Source organism: Podarcis cretensis (assembly GCF_951804945.1).
Source record: "Podarcis cretensis genome assembly, chromosome: 1".
NCBI classification, from domain to species: Eukaryota; Metazoa; Chordata; class Lepidosauria; order Squamata; family Lacertidae; genus Podarcis; species Podarcis cretensis.
Genome location: NC_137170.1, coordinates 111,588,930 through 111,612,263, shown reverse-complemented (window position 1 = coordinate 111,612,263; position 23,334 = coordinate 111,588,930). Strand labels below are relative to the sequence as shown.

General features: G+C 42.6%; 1 protein-coding gene across 5 annotated transcripts in view; it reads left to right on the top strand.

The window, feature by feature from the left end:
• The window catches only part of COBLL1 (cordon-bleu WH2 repeat protein like 1), an 88,380-nt gene that overhangs the window by 38,323 nt on the left and 26,723 nt on the right, over positions 1-23,334 (top strand). For 4 of the 5 annotated variants that reach the window (XM_079986475.1, XM_079986471.1, XM_079986472.1 and 1 more), the window contains exon 2: positions 20,105-20,290. In XM_079986475.1, the coding sequence (XP_079842601.1) occupies positions 20,105-20,290 (186 nt within the window). Of the gene's footprint in view, positions 1-4,429; positions 4,557-20,104; positions 20,291-23,334 lie in introns of those variants that run through there. The other variant, XM_079986473.1, reaches the window with a different exon arrangement.

Here is a 23,334-nt window from a genome sequence, read left to right as displayed (position 1 = left end):
AAACGCACACCACTTTCCAGAACAGGAGAATAGTGCATCTCTACAGGTTTAGGTGCCTTTAGTGCTAATCTTTTGGCATTTTAAAAGGATGGGGTTTTGACATGGTCAGTGATACATTAGAAAAGTGAACATACAATGACTTAGCACACCTTCATTATAACCTTTTGCAGGTTATATTGTTTTATGACCCCGTTTTGGGTTACTAGAACACTTTCCTGGCTATTTTAATGAAAGACGTGCAGTGCTATGCCACCATAATGCTATGATATTATTATTATTTTAAAAATATATTTAAAAAATCAATTCTGGTTGCTCCCGTTTGAGCAGTGACCATAAAGTTTCTAAATTCATTTTCAAAAATTAACAATATTGTATGATCATGCAGTTAGCATTATGGTATGGTATGCCTTGTTTTCATTAAAAAATGCAGTTAACACAATAGCAGTATAATGCATTTTTTTCTTATTATGCTATCATATTCCTGTAATAAAAAGCACAGTAATCCTGATTGCATGAAAAGTCAGTTGTAATTCTGCTTGCAGTGGATGAACAAGTTTTGGGTAGCACTAGGAGCCCCCCAGGGACGTGGGTGGCGCTAGGGACGTGGGTGGCGCTGTGGGTTAAACCACAGAGCCTAGGATTTGCCGATCAGAAGGTTGGCGGTTCAAATCCCCACGACAGGGTGAGCTCCCCTTGCTGGGTCCCAGCTCCTGCCAACCCAGCAGTTCGAAAGCATGTCAAAGTGCAAGTAGATAAATAGGTACTACTCCGGCGGGAAGGTAAACGACGTTTCTGTGCGCTGCTCTGGTTCGCCAGAAGCGGCTTAGTCATGCTGGCCACATGACCCGGAAGTTGTATGCTGGCTCCCTCGGCCAATAAAGCGAGATGAGCGCAGCAGCCCCAGAGTCGGCCACGACTGGACCTAATGGTCAGGGGTCCCTTTACCTTTACCTAGGACCCCCCCCCCCCCATTTGGAAGCAACTTTAGTTCAGGGATTTTAGTTCTATATTCATTCAAGCCATAATGAATAGTGAATGCGGCTGGTGGTTAAATTAGTTTAATTTTAATGAATTCATTATACAGTGGTACCTCACTTTTCGAAAGTAATCCATTCTGGAAGATCGTTCAAATTCCAAAATGCTCAAAAATGGAAAACTCAATATGGAAGTCTCAAAACGTAAAACTATGGAATCTGCGTTTCATGTTTGACTTCTGAGACACATTCAAAAACCAAAGCATTTACATCTGGGTTTACAGCATTTGAAAACCGAAATGTTCGTCAGTGGAGACGTTCGAAAACCAAGGTACCACTGCATTCTAAAAAAATTTAAGCAAATAATATAAATGAATGCTGGGCTAAACTTTACTGAGTGTTTCCCCCCCCCCCCCCGTCTAAATATAGATGTTCAGTCTTCAAATGCTATGATTTTTAAAGCACACTGATGTCATAATTTATCAAGAATCTCAACATATCTGAAAATGACTTTGCCAGAGAAACACCCAAGTTGCAACAATTTTTTAACAAAGGCCGATTCTTAAAATAACTTGGGTGTAGAGTTCTGTACAATTAGACTACTTTTGTATCAGTGTGTCTTTGTTTCAGAGTCAATACATTCCCCATGGGTAGGTCTTACTAAGTCTGTATGTTTCAAGCCTCTCCCTTCTTTTGATGAAAAGGGGTGGGAGCGGGGAGACAAAATATGATAAAGTGAAGCTGCTAATTTTGTACTACATCCCCAAACTTCAATATTCCCTTTTTCCTCAATTAATTTACATATTACATTGCTGAAACTTTGAATATAACTTTCTGTTGAATTATTTGTGTTTGTTTCAAGAAGACATGTTAAAAAGATGACAAGCCGGTTGTTTCTTCCTTTACTGCTTATATTGGCTGTAGCTCATACCACGATGATGACAGAGTTTGTTACTTAAGAACAAGGATGATTGAGGCGCAGTAAAGGTGCTGTCTCAGCAGCTGGCAATGAGTCACAGCAGACTTGGGCTGTTTAACAGGAAGGGAAAGACTAGCCAGGCTAAGTAGCCAGGCTATAAGCTGTGGCCTAGGTTTGAGTCTGGGGCAAGGCAGTAAAAGAATTGGAGTTGTCCCAATGGGTTGGCATACCCACCCCCCAAGCTTTGATAGGCAAGGCAAGCTTACCCACGAGACTCCTTTGCTTTGTGAGAAAGTTGAGCATGCAGATGCACACTGTGTCACGCAGAGGGTAGATCTTTCCCCAGTGACAGCAGCACCAAATGCTGGGTGGCCAGCTCTGACTCCATCCCTTTGCCCCCAGCAGTTGGTTGATGCTCTCCCTGGTTTCCATTGATTCTCCTCTCTCTCTGGGAGAGAAGAGTGGAGGTGGGAGTTCTGCTTCCCCGACCAGAGCAACCATATCCTGGGAGAAGAAAGTACCTGTCTCCTCCTGCCTCTGTTCCTTGTTCCTTGGATACAGCCCCACCCTCCATTCCCCCTCCCCATCCATCTCCACCTGTCATTCCATACCTTGAGACACATGACACTCCTTGATGTTTGACTGAAGCATTAGTCATCGGCGGACTTGTGCAGTTTTGTGCCTGCCTTTCTGTCTGTCGAGTTGCACCAAGTTAGAGAGATGAAAGTCCAATAGTGTTTTTGGAACTCTTCTTATCCTTGTTGTGCAGATGATCGGTGACAGGAGACGGGGGACTCTGTGACTCGATCTCTGGGTTAACGGTCTATGCCTGAAACGCAGGGTGTGCTATGATCTGTGCATCCTGCTCTACATCATCAGAGATGTTTTGTGTATGTGATATGATGGGAGGTGCAATACGGAATCTCCTTTCAATTCATGCATTGCCCATGGCAGGATCTGTTACTCAGGTGTCCCAACATGTTGCTCTTCTTAAGTTGCTGGACTCTCAACAGCCCCAGTATCAGCCCCAGCCAGCATGGCCAGTGGTCAGAGATGAGGAGAGTTGCAGCCCAACATTTAGAGGGGAACAGGTTGTTTAGTCATGATCTAGTACAGTGGTACCTCGAGTTACAGACGCTTCAGGTTACAGACTCTGCTAACCCAGAAATAGTACCTCAGCTTAAGAACTTTGCTTCAGGATGAGAACAGAAATTGCACGATGGCCGCATGGCAGCAGCAGGAGGCCCCATTAGCTAAAGTGGTACCTCAGGCTAAGTACAGTTTCAGGTTAAGAACGGACCTCCAGAACGAATGAAGTTCTTAACCCAAGGTACCACTGTATAGTACAATGCAGGAACATTTTAGGGGACCAGAAAAGGAGACGGTGTCCCTTTTCTCTGCTGAAACTTCCCCTACTCCACAAGCCCTAAATAGTATTTTAAAACTTTAATTTCCTGGTAGACGGAGTCCTGAGCAGAAATATTTCGGTTTGGGATTGGGATGCGGTAATATTGGGGATTCCCACTTCATATCATTGTAATTTTGAACATCAAATCTGTCTTAGACTTACATTTTGTTTGTATTTTATTGTGGGTTTTAACCGATAATGTTATATTTTTGGTGTATCTTCTGCATATCACCTTGAATGCTAGTTGACTTAGCAATTAGTAATTGATAGGAATAAACAATCAATTCACTTCACATTCCTCTTCTGTGAAATGTTCTGCATCGTTTGAGGATATGTTCTCTCTCTCGCCCCCCTTGTGTTTTAGATGGCTTATTAAAACGTTGTTTGTTTTATTTATGCTTAACTTTACTTCAAAAGTTCTCATATCGGTGTACCATAGTGTGAATAAACTACCGGTATTCACATAACAATATACACAACTTTAAACCGACAAATTAACACACTGAAATGAAACACTATCTCCAGAACTAAAAAGAAAACCCCAAACAGAATAGGGTACGATTCCAAAATCACCTAAGATATTTCCATTTGAATGAGACGCAGGATAATAAACCAACCCTTTTGATAGCAGCTTGCCATTAAATGTCTTCAGATGCAGCACACGCTATTTAATCTATCACCTTCCTTGCCTGGAAACTAAGTTTAGAAACAGGTGAGTCTCTACTCTGATGGGGATGGGCTTGCCAACACCTTGCATAGCTTTCAGCTGCTTCAGAGGTGTTGGCTTGTCGAATTGAAGGAACTTTCCCCCTCTTTTTGCCTTCCTCTTTTTCTACAGGAATTTTAGAAGCAAGTGGGCGTGGTTTATTCGTGCCTCCTTAGAGGCAGGGAATAAATACTGGCAACTTCCACGCACACTTTCTGTTATTGGGGAAGCATTCTCTTCTCCAGAAAGGAAGAGAAAGCAGAATTTGGGAGGAGATTGTGTCCCTTTTGGAGGCATTTCCATGGGTTGTTCCACAGGCGTAGCTGTAAACATGGGGAGAAGAACTGGAATAAGAGCTACCGGCAACTTAGGAAGCGGCTTGTAATGTTCTGTTTAAATAGGACTTTGAACCGTGTTTTCCCTCCCGCCCCTTCCATGTACTAAGAGGAGAGTAAAAGTACTCTTTGTATTCCATGCTTGGAGCTGACTTCAGAGCCATACACCAGAACGGCTGCTGGTGAGGCACCTACTGCTGGAAAAATACCTGAGGTAAGTCTAGTTACGTGGCTTACCTGCGGCATGCAGCTAGAGACATTAAGAGTATAGAGGGGTCTGAGGGCGGGAGTGTGTATGGGGGTGTTTTTTTTACCATTGACTGCTTAATGCAGTTTCTGTATTTCCAAACTTTAAAATTCTTACAAGTAGAAGAGTAAATATGTAAGGGTTTGGAAGATAGATTGGCGCTTTCTGCCTTTGAGGCCTGTAACAAAGCAGAAAAATACAGTGCAAATTTTACATAGTTTTGTGGCATTAAGATTGCAGCCCTGCTCAAACGTACCTAGAAGTAACTCCCATGCAGTATAGTAAGACTTAGATTTTGAATGAAAAATTCATAGGAATAGGCTGTAAGTGCATTATTTTGAGCTTCCTCAACCTGAATACTGATTTTGCTTGTGACCTTTGCTAGATTAACATGTGTTTGTTTGTTTGTTAATGTATGAATAAAAATCCATTAGCAAAATCTTCAGGGAGCATGCTGGAATTTGTTAAGTCAGTCTTAGGATTTTAATATTTGCTTATTTTCAGAGATATTACAGTGGTTCTTACTTTATTATTGAGCCTGTTGAAATCAATACAGAACAATCAATAGCTAATATTGGCTAAGAACTATTATCTGACCCAATTTATAGTAGCAATAAGGTATGGCTAAGAAAACGGTCTCTCCCTCCCTCCCTCCCTCCCTCCCTCTCTCTCTCTCTCTCTCTCTCTCTCTCTCTCTCTCTCTCTCTCTGCCTTCCTTATTAGTAACATCATAGTATTAGAGAGTCCATAGAACAAATGTGGGGTAAAAATAACTTTCTGCTACATTTCAAAAATTAATATTAAGCAACATGCATTATTATGTGAGGGCAAGCTAAAGGTTGATTGGAATCTTCCAGTGGAATTTAGTAGTTTGGGTAGGGATTTTTGACTCTCAGCTGTTTTAGCAACAACAAAATGTGCCCCTTCCCTTAATATTACATACAAAATAATTGAGGTTGCTGAGAAGACTAAAGGCTTTCTTTTCTAGCATGGGTGAGAACGAAGTGAAAGGACCTTAGTATGTATGAGGAGTGCTGAATATTCCTACTGAGCATGTTCTCAGAGGCACCCTGTTAATAGCTGGCTTCCTGAGGCACGATTTGACCCCCAACTCTGATTGTTAGACCTCTTGGCACCCAATAATATTTCATTTATAAGCCAGCAATTCACAAAGTATTTCTGGAAAAGATGTAGCAGAACTGTTGGTGGGGCTGTACTGGATGAGGATACTTGCACTTTACAACATATTTACTTATTTTTGCATTAATAGCCTTGTTGAGGGTTATAGGCAATAAGGACTTTCTTTTTCTTTTCATATGAAGGAGCATTTACTCATGCGAGACCATGACTAAAATGGTGCTGTCCAGACACAGCTTTACCACTTCGATGAGAATAAGATAGCTTGGTTGGTAGAGCATGAGGCTCTTTAATTTCAGGGTTGTGGGTTCCAGCCCCACGTTGGGCAAAATATTCCTGCATTACTGGGGGTTGGACTAGACAACCCTCTTGACTCCTTCCAGTTCTATGATTCTACTTTCTAGAAGTAGAAAGTAGAGAGTGTATCAGATTTTCTCCAAAAGGGGTGTCCTTTCCCCCATTCTTAGTGGAGACATTACACATATACACCCCAGAACACACATATTTGCCAAAGTTGCATGGGGTGCAACCAAGAGTCACATGAGACAGCCTTGTACTCTGGAGTGTGTTGCCTGTCAGAGAATCACCATCCTGCAAGGAACCTGTCTTCTGTGTGCCAGGCTGGCAAGGATGCCAGGAGACTGGTAGATGTCTTGTTTGGGAGAGTTGATCACTTCAGGTGGAGAAGCTTAGCATTCCCCTTTCTTCCATTGTCTGGTTTGTAACCACGTAGTAAGTACAGTTGTGCACATCTTGGGCAAACCAACTCTTTCTTGCAAGTTGCTGGCCTGCTAGTGACAGGGCTGTTGGAGCAAAGGCAGTGTTGCTAGCATTCTTTCTAACATGTTGAGCAATAATTTCAACACAGAGATGGGCACTGTATTGCATTGCATTCCTAGTGGTATCTGCAAACCAAAGATAATCCTGAATAACTCTTAAAGCAATATAATAATGATGAATTGCGGCAGCAGGTGGTTGCGAGACATGTGAAATTAAACACACACACAAAGCCAGGAAAGCAAACACCCCTCCCAACACTCCATGCCTTGATTCCTACATTTAACTCCTTTTTTTGTTTGTTTGTTTATCACAAGCACTAATTCGCCATCATATTTCTTTCTCTGTCTCTTTCTCTCCCACTCCCTCCCGGTTACTGGAACAAAAGTCCAAAATGCTGTCCTTCTTAGCCAAATGACAAGGGGCAATGGGTGGAGAAGTTAAGAAAGAAAGAAAGGTTTATTTCAAAGCTGCAACAGTGAGTCTCGGTTTGGATATCTCCAAAAGAACCAGTGGCTTATGCCTGCAATCCAGCTCCTCTTAGAGGCTGAGGCTGGCAGATCGCTTGAGCTCAGGAGTTCAGGGCTGCTGAGAGCTCTGCTGATCAGGTGTCTGCACTAAGTTCAGCATCTCCTCAACGTGTACAGCCTCACATTTTAAACTCACTTACGTAATTTATGGTTTTTCACTTCTCAACTTGGACCAGTCATCAGGTATCAGCAGAAGCTATCTCACATGACTTTTGTGAAGATATAGGAGGTATAGAATGGTTGCAAAACAGGGCTTGGTTCTTGTATTTTAGGCATCGCGTTCTGCTTCCTTTCACCAAAGTGATGTATCTTCGTAAATGGACACGTTTTGTTCATCTCCCCACCCTCCACCAGAAAAATTTAAAGGCCAAAAATTTAAAAGTCACATTTTGCAAACAATCACTCAGAACACATTAAAAGGTATTTGCTGTGGTGTGCATAATTTCAGGTTCTGCTCATGCACATAAATCCAAATGGCATGTTTGCAAACATTGGGGAGCAACTTCAGGCACACAAACATATATATATATATATATTGAACCAACTGCTGTAAGCAAAGTAGTTCTCTCTGCCAATCTTCTGTCAGTTTTGTAAATGTGATGGTTATATGTTACAGTAGTGGTCTGGAAACTGGTTTTCTGTGGCTTTACTGTCCTGACGGAAAGTTTTAAAGGCACAGCCCTATGCAGGCCAGGCATATCATTGTGGGCCTTCCTGTACAATTCTTTTTCCTCCAGATGATTCTGTTTCCTTTATCCCAGTACCATGGGATAAAGCCACAAAAAGTGTTTTCTCTGCCACTGTTGTAATGTATAAACTGAGCAGCAAAGCCACCACAGATGCATTGGCATTTATGGGTACATGCGGAATGGGTCACGGGTGGCGCTGTGGTCTAAACCAGGCTTTCTCAAACTTGGCCCTCCAGATGTTTTTGGCCTACAACTCTCATGATCCCTAGCTAGCAGGACCAGTGGTCAGGGATGATGAGAATTGTAGTCTCAAAACATCTGGAGGGCAGAGTTTGAGGAAGCCTGGTCTAAACTACTGAGTCTCTTGGGCTTGCCAATCGGAAGGTTGGCAGTTCGAATCCATGCAGTAGGGTGAGCTTGCGTTGCTCTGTCCCAGCTTCTGCCAATCTAGCAGTTTGAAAGCATACCAGTGCAAGTAGATGAATAGGTACCTCTGCGGTGGGAAGGTAAATGGCGCTTCCATGCACCCTGGAACTTGTCACGGTCTTCCGTGTGCCAGTATCGGTTTAGTCATGCTGACCACATGACCTGAAAAGCTGTCTGTGGACAAACGCCAGCTCCCTCAGCCTGAAAAGCAAGATGAGTGCCGCACCCCATAGTGGACTTAACTGTCCAGGGTTCTTTTACGTTTACATGTGGAACCAGTGGTAATCCTGGAACCACTTTTCCTGCTACCTCTGTCCAACACACTAGCCCATTTCCCTTTATTGTGTTAAAACAGGTAGGAGAGGTACAGATGAAGAAGGTAATCAAGTTTTGGTTGAAATCTGTTGCCATCAAATTGCAACACAGATCCCTAGTTCACCTTTGTTATCTTCCTCAGGTGAGAAGGAACACAATGAATCACATCTCTAAATGGCCACATAGCTGAAAAGACATGGATGTAAATCCAAGAGAAAACCTGTGTCTAAAAATCACGCCACAGTACTTTCATTGGCTGTGCTGTACATTCCTTTGGCTGGGCAATATGTTAATCAGTGATTAGTCACATGATTTTGGCTTGGACTGCCAAAAAACAACAACAAAATACAACAATGTGCGCACTCAATCCCTTATTCATTACTTAGCATAGATGTCTTCTCAACATTTGGTTACTCTTCTGATTTTGCCACTGAGACCATTACTGCTCTCCTGCTTTTTCTGATCCTAACAAAACACATCATTTATCATCATATAAGAGACGTGTCTGTCTGGCTAGGTGTAGATATGATGTAATTAATACAACAACAATAACCCCAAACACACACTAACCTCGCCACGAAAACGAAGAGAACAGTGCAATTGCTACATAAAGAGAAGCCCATATTTGAAAGAGAAGCACAGGTTTGAAATCCAGGAGGCTTATTTATTTAAATTCTAGTATGTATGAACCACTTGTGGCTGGGGAAACCAAGCCAGATAGGTGGGGTATAAATAATAAATTATTATTATTATTATTATTATTATTATTATTATTATTATTAATTTGCTGTAAATGTATCAATGCCTATGAGGGTCTTACCATCAGCCTGGGCTAAATTAGACTGTACCCTACAGTACATTGCTTACAAAAACTAGCATTGGTGAGTGAGTTCTCCTTTGAAGGGCATTTTTTGGCAATTATTAGTCATCTAATAAACAGGTAGGGACACGGGTGTTGCTGTGGGTTAAACCACAGAGCCTAGGACTTGCCGATCAGAAGGTCTGTGGTTCAAATCCCCACGACGGGGTGAGCTCCCATTGCTCGGTCCCTGCTCCTGCCAACCTAGCAGTTCGAAAGCACATCAAAGTGCAAGTAGATAAATAGGTACCGCTCCAGCGGGAAGGTAAACGGCGTTTCCATGTGCTGCTCTGGTTCGCCAGAAGCGACTAAGTCATGCTGGCCACATGACCCAGAAGCTGTACGCCGGCTCCCTCGGCCAATAAAGCGAGATGAGCGCCGCAACCCCAGAGTCGGTCACGACTGGACCTAATGGTCAGGGGTCCCATTACCTTTACCTAATAAACAGGTATTAGTAACTTGGGAACTCCTGGTAAGTTTCTTTGGAACACAGTTTGATATCTTCACCTCAAGAATCAGACTTTAAAGGATTGTAACATTGCACATATAGTATGGATTATTTTATTTTATTGCTAAGGTGGGTAATGCTGCTCTGTTACAAGGTCACAGCATTGTTTGCTGTTTGTCAGGGATGTGTTGGATAAGATCAAAGGGTGCTTGCCTTGCTAGGTAGTAGTTAACACAGTGGCAGCTTGTGGGATGTAATAACTTTTACTGCTTAGGGAGCTTGAGGAAAGGGAACTCATTTCCCACATTTGCAGAGACAAGTGCTCCGTTTGATTTGTATTATATGCACTCCTTGGTTTGTGATGAAAACAGGTGCATAGTTTATACTTGTGCAATTTTTGCTAGTCTGTAAAATTACAAAAGTCACCTAGAGGAGGCTTTTTCAACATGATTGGCATAAAACTTGTAAAAAAAAAAAAACTTGACATTTTCCAACCGCAGTTGGTCCCACCCCAACCTCTGCCCACATCCCACGATAACTCTTGCTCTCACTCTCGGCTCTCCTCCCACCGAACCCACCATCTCCTATGCAGTTTTGAAGAAGAGGAGCTTGAATACGTGAAGTTCATACAGGACAGGGGGACACTGTTCTCCAAAAAAAGGGGGGGGGAGGACATTCACGTTTTTCTAGGGATGGATGGCAACCCTATCTGGATAGCACCTCTTTCTTCACCTGCTACCCGGTATATTTGCTACCCTCCTATCTGTCTCTTTGCCTTATACTTTTAATTTCCAAGGAAGTAGAAACACACAGCCCGATCCTATACATGTACAATCAGAAGGAAGTTTTACCCTGCACATAGGCATGCGAAGGATTCTCTTCCGTTTCATTTAATGGTTGGTCAGATTTTGTGGCACATACAGTAGTACCTCGGGTTACATACGCTTCAGGTTACATACGCTTCAGGTTAGACTCCGCTAACCCAGAAATATTACCTCATGTTAAGAACTTTGCTTCAGGATGAGAACAGAAATTGTGCAGCGGCAGCGCAGTGGCAGCGGGAGGCCCCATTAGCTAAAGTGGTGCTTCAGGTGAAGAACAGTTTCAGGTTAAGAACGGACCTCCGGAACGAATTAAGTTCTTAACCCGAGGTACCACTGTAGTTTGTAAAATGGACCCCACTCCCATGACTTGAGTTAGAAATGGATGTTAGCAGCTATACCATCATTCTATATGGTACAAATAGAGTGGTCGGTTGCTTGCTTTCTAAAATAGATTGAAATCTTTGATAAAGTAACTTCGTTTAGACATGTCCAAAATCGACTATTTCCTGCAGCAGTGCTTAGTCTCTTAAAGCAATGTTATCTGAAGGTATCTGCAAAATGGTTTTGTATTTGGAAGTTTTGGTTTAAATGAATGACAGGGGATACCGTGCCATAGATTATGATGCCCATAGCTAGACTTATCAGCATTGGGGAGGAAGTGGCAGTTCTACTTGCCTTCAGAAGTTTAAGATATACAGCAGAAGCCTTTTCTATTGGTACCCTAGCAGCTGTTGGTTTGGTGTCTGACTACTTGGGGAAGGAACTTCTTTCTCGTGCTACTAGACTGTAGAATACTCTCTGTAGGAAATTTCACCTGGTGCCTATTTTAATATTTCATTGTCAGGCAAGAACCTTTTAAAACACATTCCAGACATTTTAATCTGATCTGGGCTTTTAAATATATATTTGTCCTGCTGTTGTGCTGCTCCTCTAAACTGTGTAATTTTAATATTCTCATTTTCATTGTATTTTACATTGTACTGGGAATTTATTGAAGTGTAGGATGTAAATCCTTGAAATAAAATGTGTGCACTAAAAATTTCAGGCTGTGGTAGAAGTCTTGGGCACGATCTAGTAAAAGTTGAGTACCCTGGATTACTATTGATTTTAACAGAAAAAACCCACACATGTGCTGAAATAAATGGGGTTTAAAAGTGCTTAACTTTTCCTGAATCTAAGCCCTTGGCATTGCAGGTTATATAAATAATTTATCATCTCCCAACCTCCCCAGAATATGTTCCTTTTGTTTCTTTAAGGCCACAGCACAGCTTACATCTACTGCAAGCTTCTGTGCAAGCACAGAACTACTGTGCACCACACGTTAAATTTTAGTAGAACACTGCTGGTGTATTTCAAGGGATATTGCTAAATAAACTGGGTATCAAATCTTTAAACGCCATCAAATATAAACATTGCTGGTTTTCTTCTCTCGAACCCTCCTGCAGTTGAAACTGTGTGTGCACGCCAACTGTCTTCGTTTATAAACTTTTGTAAGGCAGGTTTCCTGCATTCTCTGCTAAGTGCTGTCTCACTCAGTGTAAGTAAAATATTGCAGATGACAGGCAGATGACTTGTTCTTCTCACACTGGTGCTGGTGCCACTCACTTCCTGTTTGCCTTGTCGGGGTGTTTCCTGAAGCAGCCAGCATGTCTGTCATGCAGGAAGCAGAAAAGCTAAAATAGCACAGACATTCCCAAATGTATCGCTACCTGGATGCGTTGCTTGTGAGGGTGTATATTGGTCTGTCTCTGATCCCCCCCCCCTTGTGTCTTCAGCCTTACACCTCAGCTGATTCCCTAATCTTTCCAGCTTATTCAGCTGACTGCAAAGGGGCCAGGCAGTCGTTTAAATTGCAAAGCTTCCCAGACCGCTGGCATGCAATTCCCTTCAAACGACACTCATTATTTTCCACTATTATCCCGTAATATTAATAAAACAGAAATTTATGCATGGAACCATGACTTTTTTATTGTTGCCATGTTTATTTCTGCCTTATCTTGAAAGTGCAAGAAAGAGAAGCTTGTAATTCTGAACTCCTGTTTACACCAAATAAATCCGTCTGTACTTATTTATTTGGATAATGCTGCTGATTCAACAAAGCAAGATCTAACAAACTGATTTAAAAGATTAAAAGTATTTTGTATAGAAAAGAAATTCCTACTGCCTGTTAGCTTGTTTCTTTTCCTTTCCTTGCTTTTCTGGTGGCAGTCTAATTTCATTTCTTGTTTTCCTTAGTGAAAGGTACATTTAGGGTCAAACTAGAATTGATGCCAGTAGATATAATTTTGAATGCTATGATTGGGATCCCCCTTCTCATAGCTATATAACACCCCTGGCTACTGCTGGGCTGTGGTGTCAGTCCAGATTGGGGACTGCCACAGGCAGGATTTATTTAACCCAGTGTTTTCTTAGTTCTCTCCTGGGATTGACTGCAGCTTTTTTTCTTTGCTGTGCTACACGTGGGGCTTGCAAGAAAATGTTGCGGCACGTAAATGCTCCTGTTCAGAGTTCCTGCCTGCCTGCTTGCCAGCTAGCTAGCTATGACCTTTCTGAGGATATTCCATTCCATCCATGGATGCTTTAATTGAGATTCCTGCATTGCGGGGAGTTGGGCTAGATGACCCTCAAGGTCCCTTCCAGCTCAACAATTAGCTATAGTGATTCTATTATTCCTCCCTTCTAAGTCTGCTGGATCCTCCATTGGGTTATCTTTTGGGGGTCCTGCCCGTTAAGCCCCTACCCCCACCCCGCTAAAGTTTTTCTATTTCTGCAAATGCTTTGGTTCCAAGAAACCTGATAACCTCCCTCTTGTGCGTGGATGGTGCTGTTTTAGCTGCGTAATGATAGCTAGTTGGAGAATGCGTTTGCTGTTAGTATGTATGTTGATTGATCTGCAGTCATGCAACACTGCGGAAGTTCAAGTGTGTTTTAAAAACTGCAGGAGCCTTTTAATTGAATGGCCGAGATGCTAACAGTCGGAGCCTCACTGTTAGTGGCTCACTTCAGCTATGGAATCGGGCAACAAAGGCTTACACAGTGGATTTTTTTTCCCAAGTTATTGCAGGGTCTGACACACTTTCCTTAGGTGCCATAACGACCCTGGCTGAAAGCATGGATATCTGTGACAGATTTGGCTTTAACCTGCTGCTCAAAGTATGCTTTTTTGGCCTTTTGAAGTAAGAAAATGTCATTTGGACTTGGAGCCAGCTGAAAAGCGTTTCTGTTTCCAGGACTGCTGCTGTCCAAAGGTCATATTATCAGATCTGCGGAGGGGTCAGTGCCAATTGCTTAGAAAGAAGCAGAGAGCAACTGGCGGAGCTGGCTTCTGGTTTCAATGTGGTACAAAAAAGGGTTTTCCAGCATTCTGTTAAATTATCACCTTAATTATCGTGCTTTACGGGGCCAATCACTCTTCCCTTCAAATGTATAAAAGCTATTTAAGGGAAATACTTGATGCATAGCTGCATAGGAAACTCCTTTATACAGAGTTAGACCAGTGGTCCATCTAACTGTTGTCTGCACTGATTTGGAGGGGCTTCCCAGTGTTTCAGACGAGGAATCTTTTACAGACCTTCCTGGAGAGTCCAGGGGTTCCTTCAGGATTAGAGGGAAATGTTTTCCTTGGCTGGAAGTAAAGAATTAAAAAAGGGCACACACTACCCCATAATCAATGGAACTTGTTAGTCATTTACAAGAGAGGAATAACACAGTCCTTTACTGCGGTTTACTTTATTGCTTATTCATAATACTAGAACCTGGAGCAATCCAGTGAAGCTGAACATTGGAAGATTTGGGATGGAAAAAACGAAGTACCGTATTTTTCGCTCTATAACACGCACCCGACCATAACACGCATGTAGTTTTTAGAGGAGGAAAATCCGTAGGCATGCCACCCTTAGGCATTCCCTCCATAACACGCACAGACATTTCCCCTTACTTTCTAGGAGGAAAAAAGTGAGTGTTATGGTGCAAAAAATACTACTTCTTTACACAATGCATGGTTGAACTATGAAATGTGCTTCCGATACGAAAGATTTGAATTTCATAGAAAGTGATATGTGTGTGCGTTGGCGCATGCACACCTGTTTTTAAAATTTATTTTAGAAATCCTTAAGTATTCAGTTTAGGTTTTATTTTATCGCATGGAATAGGTCGGAATTGGCAGAAAGCAAGCAGGTGGGAAGGAAATTGCAAAGTTTGTATGTCAATAATCAATAAGGGCAGGAGATTGCTTTCCTATCCCAAGAACACAGGTATCCATTTGTCGTGCAGCATTTGCCAGATCCTGCTCACACAGAAATTCATTGGGTGACCAGAAACACCTCACACTGTATCAGAGACGGGAGGGCAGTGCTTGGCTGAATGTGAGAGGAGGGGGAGAAACAGTAGAGGTGGGAAATAGCTGACTTCCCAGTCCCTCATCCAGTGTGTTGTAGCTTTGCCCCAATTCACCCATTCTACAAGGTTGGGGAAAGTTGCAACTTCCTTTTAAGGCAAAAAACCCCCTCCTCTTTTAAAGCAAAGGTCCAATCTCAGGGATTAGAACTTCCCCAATCCTTCCTAAATTCTCCGTACATACATATATACACACACACACACACACACATATACTAGTCTATAGTTCTCCTGTTTACTTTGTTTACATTGAAGTTCTAAAGAGAGAAATTCCCATGAGGCACTCCATGTTGAAATTGCAGTGTCCCAAGCACAGCGGAATGATGAGGAGTACGTGCCACATACTCTATATTACTTTATTTACACTTCAAAGCTGGTAGATTACAGAAAAACATCTTGCCTCTGCCGGAGCAGAGAAAGCATCCTCTCTCCTCTAAAGCACGGAGAGAACACTGGGAGAACAGTGAAAAACAGGAAACCAGTGTACGTCACATCCAGTCTCCTTTCCCGTGAGAAACTCCAACAGCAACTCTGACTGGAATGTAAACATTGCCTCGTGACAAGCACTTCGCTGCACAGTGAAGAGAGCAGAAACCAACATCCCAGGCTGTGGTTGTGCATCTTTAATATTATGCATTATTATTTTTTTAGCTTTATGCCCTTCTCTGTCCTCAAAGCTCTGGGAACTTTACATAAATATTTATAATTTTTGCCTTTCTAAAAATAGTGTCTGGAGAAAGAACAAAGAAATGGCATCCCTCCTTCCAAATATTCAGTAAATGCTTTCAAAATAGTCAATGACTAACCATTGTGAGAAAGAAGATAATGAACTAGATGAACCTTTGGTCTGATTCAGTGGGCCTCTTATGCACCTTTTCCTATTGGAGCTCATGGTATAGTGTTAAGATCACAAAAAACTCACTGTCTTTTGTAACAGTATACATACATAATTTTACTTTTGTACGCTGCCTTTCCATAGTTAAAACTATGCTCAAGGTGGCTTGCGACTACAAACACAGCAAAAGTAGCCATAAACAAAAAATTATAAAGCATTAAAAAATACACAACCAAATTAAACAGTTTCCATATAAATCATAATAAGATCTAAAACAAAGATACAAAAAAATCAATATCAAAAACAGGAACAACCACACTCCCAACCAAAACCCCTAGCAATACCCCAACCCAAGAGTCTGTTCAGCAGCCTCAGCTTTTGTAGCTGGAGTCAGTCTGGGCCTGCCCTCCCAGGCCAGGTGGGAAAAGATCTGTAAGATAGGGAGCAAGTCTTCCAGGACTCACAGCCAAGATGTAGGTGGATGATGATCAGAGCACATACCATGTTGACAGCTGTGTGATAATGATTCATTATTTTCATAAATTGGCATTTTTTAAATTTAAGAAATAAACTAAGGACTGAATTTGGAAAAACCGTCTTCAGAATGCTATGAATTGCCCAGTTGGTTGGTTTTTATCTTCTTCTCCCATGCACCATTCATTTGTTTTCCCACACTCCTTTTAGAATTACGTTTCTAAATATAAACACTGAAGTTTCACATAACTCAGTACTGTATTCTGTTTGTGGTTTGAAAGTTTTCTTTTCAGAGCTTTCTGAATCAAGATGAGCTTTGTGTTGCATGTCAATTATGCAGTCTGTGCGAGGCACAACTCTTGACAGTCAGATTAGCCTCTAGGTTGGGGGTGGACAACACAGACTGAAGAAACACCACACATCCATGCAGTCCAGTTCTCACTTGTTTCCTTTCAGTTATCTACCGTATTTTTTGCACCATAACACTCACTTTTTTCCTCCTAAAAAGTAAGGGGAAATGTCTGTGCGTGTTATGGAGGGAATGCCTACGGGTGGCATGCCTACGGATTTTCCTCCTCTAAAAATTACGTGCGTGTTATGGTCGGGTGCGTGTTATAGAGCGAAAAATACGGTACTCACACTTTTTCTTGCACCCAGTTCCAGAAGGATGATAAATATTATTGACATATTCATTCTGTAAAGCAGAGTAGGCTGACCCGTGGCTCTCTGAATTGCTGCTGGATTCTGTCGGTCATCCTTGACCATTACCCATGCTGGCTGGGACTGAAGGTACAGTGGTGCCCCGCAAGACGAACGCCTCGGAAGACGAAAAACTCGCTAGACGAAGGAGTTTTTCGTTTTCTTAGCCGCTTCGCAAGACGCATCTCCCTATGGGCTTGCTTCGCAAAACGAAGCGCCGAGCGTCTTCCCCTCTGTCCCCGGACCCCTTTTGAACCAAGGGGCGGCAACGGGGAGAAGCGATTCTCCCCGCTGCCCCTTCCCTTGCTTTAAAACAGGTCCGGGGACAGAGGGGAAGACGCTCGGCGCTTCCCCTCTGTCCCCAGACGGTCTCCATAGGAATGCATTGATTGATTTTCAATGCATTCCTATGGGAAACCGTGCTTTGCAAGACGAAAAGCTCGCAAGAAGAAAAAACTTGCGGAACGAATTAATTTCGTTTTGCGAGGCACCACTGTACTTGGGATTGTATCCGAAGTAGCTTGGAGTAACTTGTTTCATTTGTGCAGTGGAACTTCTCCCCCTGCACTCCCTCCCATGTGCCCCCTAAATATGTTCTAGGGGTTCCACCAACTTTAGGGAACAGATTTGAGGTGATGGGGGCAAAGAGGGAGGGACATTCTGTTGCTCAATTAGAAATCATTGTGTTAAGATGTGCCAGTTGGATACTGTCCTTGAAGTCCCATCAACATCTGGGGGGGTGGGGTCCCCTGGATCCCCACCTCTGTTATAAAATATGTGCAGCAGTGTACTTGTTTTCCTGCTGGTTCTGTCACTGTTTTTCTATGAATCTGAAAATTCTAGTAGTCGGTTTGAGGGAGGGAGGAGTGAGAGTGGAAGCCTGGGCTTTATATATGGAAATCACCTTAGTCTTTTCTGGAACCTAGTTTAGTTCTTTGCCGTTACTGGAAGTACTTACTGATGGGGACGACGTCCAGTAGGACAGGACATCCTTTCACTCCAATTTTGGTGAATCTGTCACAGCGGAGGCCAGTGCATCAAGTAGTAAGGCTGCCATAAGGGTACCGGAATGCTCTGTGCACACAGGGGCCCATACTAAGCGGGTGGCGCTGTGGTCCAAACCACCGAGCCTCTCAGGCTTGCTGATCGGAAGGTCAGCAATTCAGGTGTGCGTGACGGGGTGAGCTCCCGTTGCTCTGTCCCAGCTTCTGCCAACCTAGCAGTTCAAAAGAACACCAGTGCAAGTAGACAAATAGATATTGCTGCAGCAGGAAGGTAAATGGCATTTCTGTGCGCTGTGGAACTCGTCACGGTTCTCCATGCGCCAGTAGCGGTTTAGCCATGCTGGCCACATGACCCAGAAAGCTGTCTGTGGACAAACGTCAGCTCCCTTGGCCTGAAAAGTGAGATGAGCATCGCAAACCCATAGTTGCTTTTGACTGGACTTAATCGTCTAGGGGTCCTTTACCTTTACCTTTTACATACTATGCAGATATGGGCTGGGACAATCATCATTTTCTCTCATTATTTGGGGGTTGCAATATGGGGTTGGGAATAATGAGAGGGGAAGGGTATTTTTTTAAAAAAAGGAATAGATGAACACAAGAGTGCTCTCTACCCTCAACATGTTTGGAGGGGCACTGGATTAGATAGTTTAATTATCTTCTGAACCCCCCCCCCACTCCAAGCTGCCTCAGAATTGCAGCCTTAACCAAGTCTTACTTTTCAAAACAGATGACACATGATTTCCTGCTGTATTCATGTATTTACCTGGTCATTCCTGCTACGTGCATCGTGCTGTTCAATTTCAAGGCTAAATTGCTTAATAGTTGTGTTTTCTGAGAACAATTTCCCCTCCCTCCCCCACAGGTGTTTACTTAACTTTTGTTTGCTCTAACATTCTGCTAAGTGAAGTTGCATGAAAACGAAGCAGACTTCACAAATCAGACACAAATATAATCTTGCATTGCCTCAGATCCAGTGTTTAATACTGTGTGTGTGTGTGTGTGTGTGTGTGTGTGTGTGTGTGTTTTGGGGCTGGTAATACACATGTTCGGCTGAAAGTTATCAAATTACTGTATACTGAATGGAGCACATACATGTGTTAACTATCCCTAAGTTGTGTCTTGCCACCATCATGTCCCTCCCCCTGCCCCTGTCCCCCAAATCATTGCCGTTGCAGAGCTGTACCCATCCCCATGGCTTATTGCAAGGTGGAAGGGTTATAGCCTGAGCAAAACTAAGTTGTGTATTGCCCGTGTTCCTTCACCAGATTTTATAGTGCAACATACTTTAAAGATACTTGGCAGTGTGTTTAAGTAAATGTTATAATGTCTGTGTCCAGTGCTGTACATTTTAAAATATGTGACACAGAGCTGATTTTAATGATTGTAGTATATTTCTGTAATGTTCAGCTTACCATCTTCATGTAACATGTTGTGAAAAGCAAATATGAAAGGGGTAGAGAGAAATTTAAAAATACTGCATTGTTTGATTATGCACTTTGGAGAAGGTTAAATATATCTGTCTCATATATATCTCAACCATCACAATCACAGTTGTCCTTGCTTCCAAAAAGTGGGAAGTTTGCAAAGGGATGTCCAAAATCAGACTGGCAAAACCCTGAAGAACCAATATCTGTTCCATCTTATCACAGTCCTGTGCATTCAAATGAGAATTCCCAAATACAATAAGTCAGGATCTGGACTCTTAGATAAACTTGACTTCTTAAAGTGCAGCTTTGCAAAGAAAAGGCAATTGTGTGAACCAGGAGGGGGAAAGAGCTTAATGGCGGGGGGGGGGGGGGAGAGAGAGAGAGAGAGAGAGAGAGAGAGAGAGAGAGAGAGAGAGAGAGACAATTCCAGCATAGTTGTTCAGGAAACCTTGGGGTGCTTTGCAAAACAATCCTTGAATTGCTTGATCACTGTACTGGTAATTCAGTTTGGTCAGGGAGTTTCCCTCGGATTTAGCAGACAACTCAGGAACTGCACAGCTCACTTGCATCCAGGACTCCAGCACTGAAGCCTTTACCCACTTCCTTGTAGTGTTCAGTACTGTTCTGCTGATACGCTTTTTCCTAATTGCGTTAAATTTATGTTCTATTTCAGACGGAAAGCCAAGCCAAAAGCTCCTCGTCCTCCATCTGAGACAAGGATCACTGACTGTTCTTCTTTTGATGATTCAGAACTAACTAACTTCACCATGGAGCAAAAAGAAAACATAATCGACAGAGACATTGAGCTGTCTGTGGTTCTCCCAGGTGATGTGATCAAGTCTACTACTGTTAATGGCAGGTACGTTTAAGAAAGAATTCATTAAGCAGAAGTGCTTTAGCACGTACTAATTTCAACCTGGATGTTGAACCTGGAAATCCAATAATGTCTATGTTGTGATCCAAAAACCCAACAAGCTGTTTGTGCCCACATGATTTTGTTATCTTGTGCCGATGTACATTTGTTTTGTTTTGTTTTTTAGTTTAAATGAGCCTTGTTCCTTTCATTTTTTTGTCCTAGATAACTTAATTGCAGTTCAACCAGAGGTCCCCAAAGACAGATTTTTAAGACTTCGGGGAATAGTGAAGCCCTTCAGCTATCCAGTGGGGCACAGCTCAGGGAAATGCCAAGGCAAAGGGAAGCTAAGCTTGTCTGGCAAAACTCTAGGAAACACTCTCTGGCTGGATTGAGTGAAAATGTAATACCTTCCTTCCACGTGGCTAGGAAAGACTGAGAGTGGGGTTGAGGCACAGTCACATGGCCCAAAGAGAAGGCTTACAGAGAGTAAGGCAACTTTGCCCTAAGCTTTAGCTCAGGTTGATACACAGCTCTGTTGCTCCCAAGTCTTGGTCAAGAGCTTCCTTGAGCTGTGTGTTCCTGTGAGCTAGGGCAAAGTTTGCACAGGTCCCTGGAGCCTTTAAAAAACAGCATTTGGGGGCTTATGCACACTTCTTTCTAGTTTGTGGAAATTGGCCAAAATGATAAAATTGAAAGAACAGGGGGGGAAGTGGAGGCAGTTCTCAGTAATAATTAACGATGAGCAACAAAAGTGAAAGAAACATTTTCTTGCCTATAAATCTGCCCAGATTATTTCCTTTTTAGAGTGTGGCCCTTCAAGGACCTCTAAATTACTCTTTAGATGCTAAAATCTGCAGCAAAACCTGTGAAGATTGGTGTAAAACATGATGGCTGTTTAAGCCATCTGCTATGTAAGAAAAGCATTTTGAATAAAGTTCTGGGAAGGTGGGCTGGGTATTCTTTCATTTTTGTAGTGTGTGGAGAAAGGAAGGCATCGTGCAAGTCATCCTTGCTGTTTCTTACCTGCTCCAAAACTTTAGTGGAAATTAGATCTTTCAGTAATGATCTGTGTGGTGCCAGGTATTCTATTTATCACATATCCCTGGCCAGTGGATTTGCAGATGTCGCTGCTGTAGTTAGGTTTGGCTGTCTGTGTTTCTTCCTCAGAATTTTACTTAGGAATAGGACCCAGTAAGTAATTTTCCAAAATGCGGCCTAATTTGAAATACTGGAACCCCCTTGAAAATATGTGCAAACATGATTGGCAGGCTGCTACAATTCCGGTGGAACATTGCTTTCAGTTAATAGTTCAAAATTTGTATTTACTGCAGAATAGATGCTGAAATAGAAAAAAAGGTTTGGTGCAAAATACAGGATTTGGTGACTGATATTTTCACGCTTGAATTTTAGACCGATGAAACAATTACTTAATTGAATTGAATGTTTACTTGCAATGAAATTCTGCTCAGGCAGTTGAAATAAAAATATAATCTGAATCATAGCTTTTTGGGTGGGAAAAAAAATATTTTGTTTGGGTATTTTGGCAAATATAGCTTTTTAAAAGAATTGTGATTTGGGAGCCCTTCTAAGTGGAGCCTTTGTACAGGTCCTTTAAGTTCAGCATGGTAAGACTTACAAGAATTGATACAGGGTTTGCGGTAGTAAAAGTACTAGTTTGTTTTCACTAGACTGTAAAACAGCAAAGAAAAGCTGCATGTGTATTTACTAGTCTTTAGTTATATCTGGGTGGTCCTTGTTCATGAGCCAGCAGGAATTAGGTATGCGTCCTAGCATTTTAAATAAGTAACCACCAGTCAGTGCTTAACTATTTAATGGGCTGGGTCTCTGCATCCCCTGCCCTTCCTGAAGCTGTTTTAGGAGGGAATCATTTCATTTTATAATACGATTTGCTCTTTTGTATACTTGCGTACAAAAATAAGGTTTACGGTACGTGATTGGGTAAAATATTTCAGGAAGACCAGTTCTGTTTATTGCAATTGGCTAGTGTGGAACTGTCTTGCTGTGCAAGGCCAAATGCGCCACAAACTCCATAAACCTTCAGAAATGTAGTCAAGTGACCTGCTATTCCCACTACAGCAACCAGTCACAGGGCAGGAAGCAGTGTGGAAGGCATATTTTTTCTTCTTTTTTAAAGTTACTCTTGGCTCTTAGGCTGTTTGGTAGTCTTTCGGTAAAATGTTTTGTTGAGCCGTGCGTTCAACAAGGCCCTTTTTTATAATTCAGGGAGGCGTTGTGTAAGCTGTTCCAATTAGGAGGTGGAAAAATTATTTCATCATAATCTCTGTTATTCATTATCAGGGTTGACCCAAGAGCAACTTTAAAGCTTCTATGCTGAACGTTACTGTGCGGTAGATTAAACTTGAGTAGGAATGTTGCTTGTTTTTTTACAGTCGCTGAGACATTCTGCAGGGTTTTAATCTTATGAAAGTGTTCGATATCTCTGTGCCGCACTATTTCTCGACAGTGTTGAAGGGGCTTTTGCCTTACAGATACTGCTGAATCCCAATGAAATAAATTACTGTATTTTTCGCTCCATAAGACACGCTTTTTTCCTCCTAAAAAGTAAGGGGAAATGGAGTGAATGCACTGGGTGGCAGAGGGATCCCTCAGCTACCGCTGCAGTCGCGAGCTGAGAGATGCCTCTGCAACCAGAGCCATGGCTCCCATCCGCTGCTCGCTGTGAAGCCAGCAGAGCAAGAGCCGCTGCGCAGCTATCGCTCTTGCTCTGCTGGCTTCAGCGAGAGCTGCGCAGTGCCTCTGACTCTGCTGGCTTCACAGTGAATTGGGAGGAGGGACTGATGGGAGCAAGCAAAGCGAGAGCTGCTTACATGGCTTCTGTCCCGCTTTGCACAGCTCTCACTTTGCTTGCCCATCCCTCCTGCCTCACTGTAAAGCAAGCAAAGCACCTGTCCCGGTGTCTCCTCCTCCTCTTCTTGCTCCGGAGTCGCCGCGCTTTACAGCGAGGCAGGAGGAGGGATGGGCAAGCAAAGTGAGAGCTGCGCAAAGCGGGAGAGAAGCCATGTAAG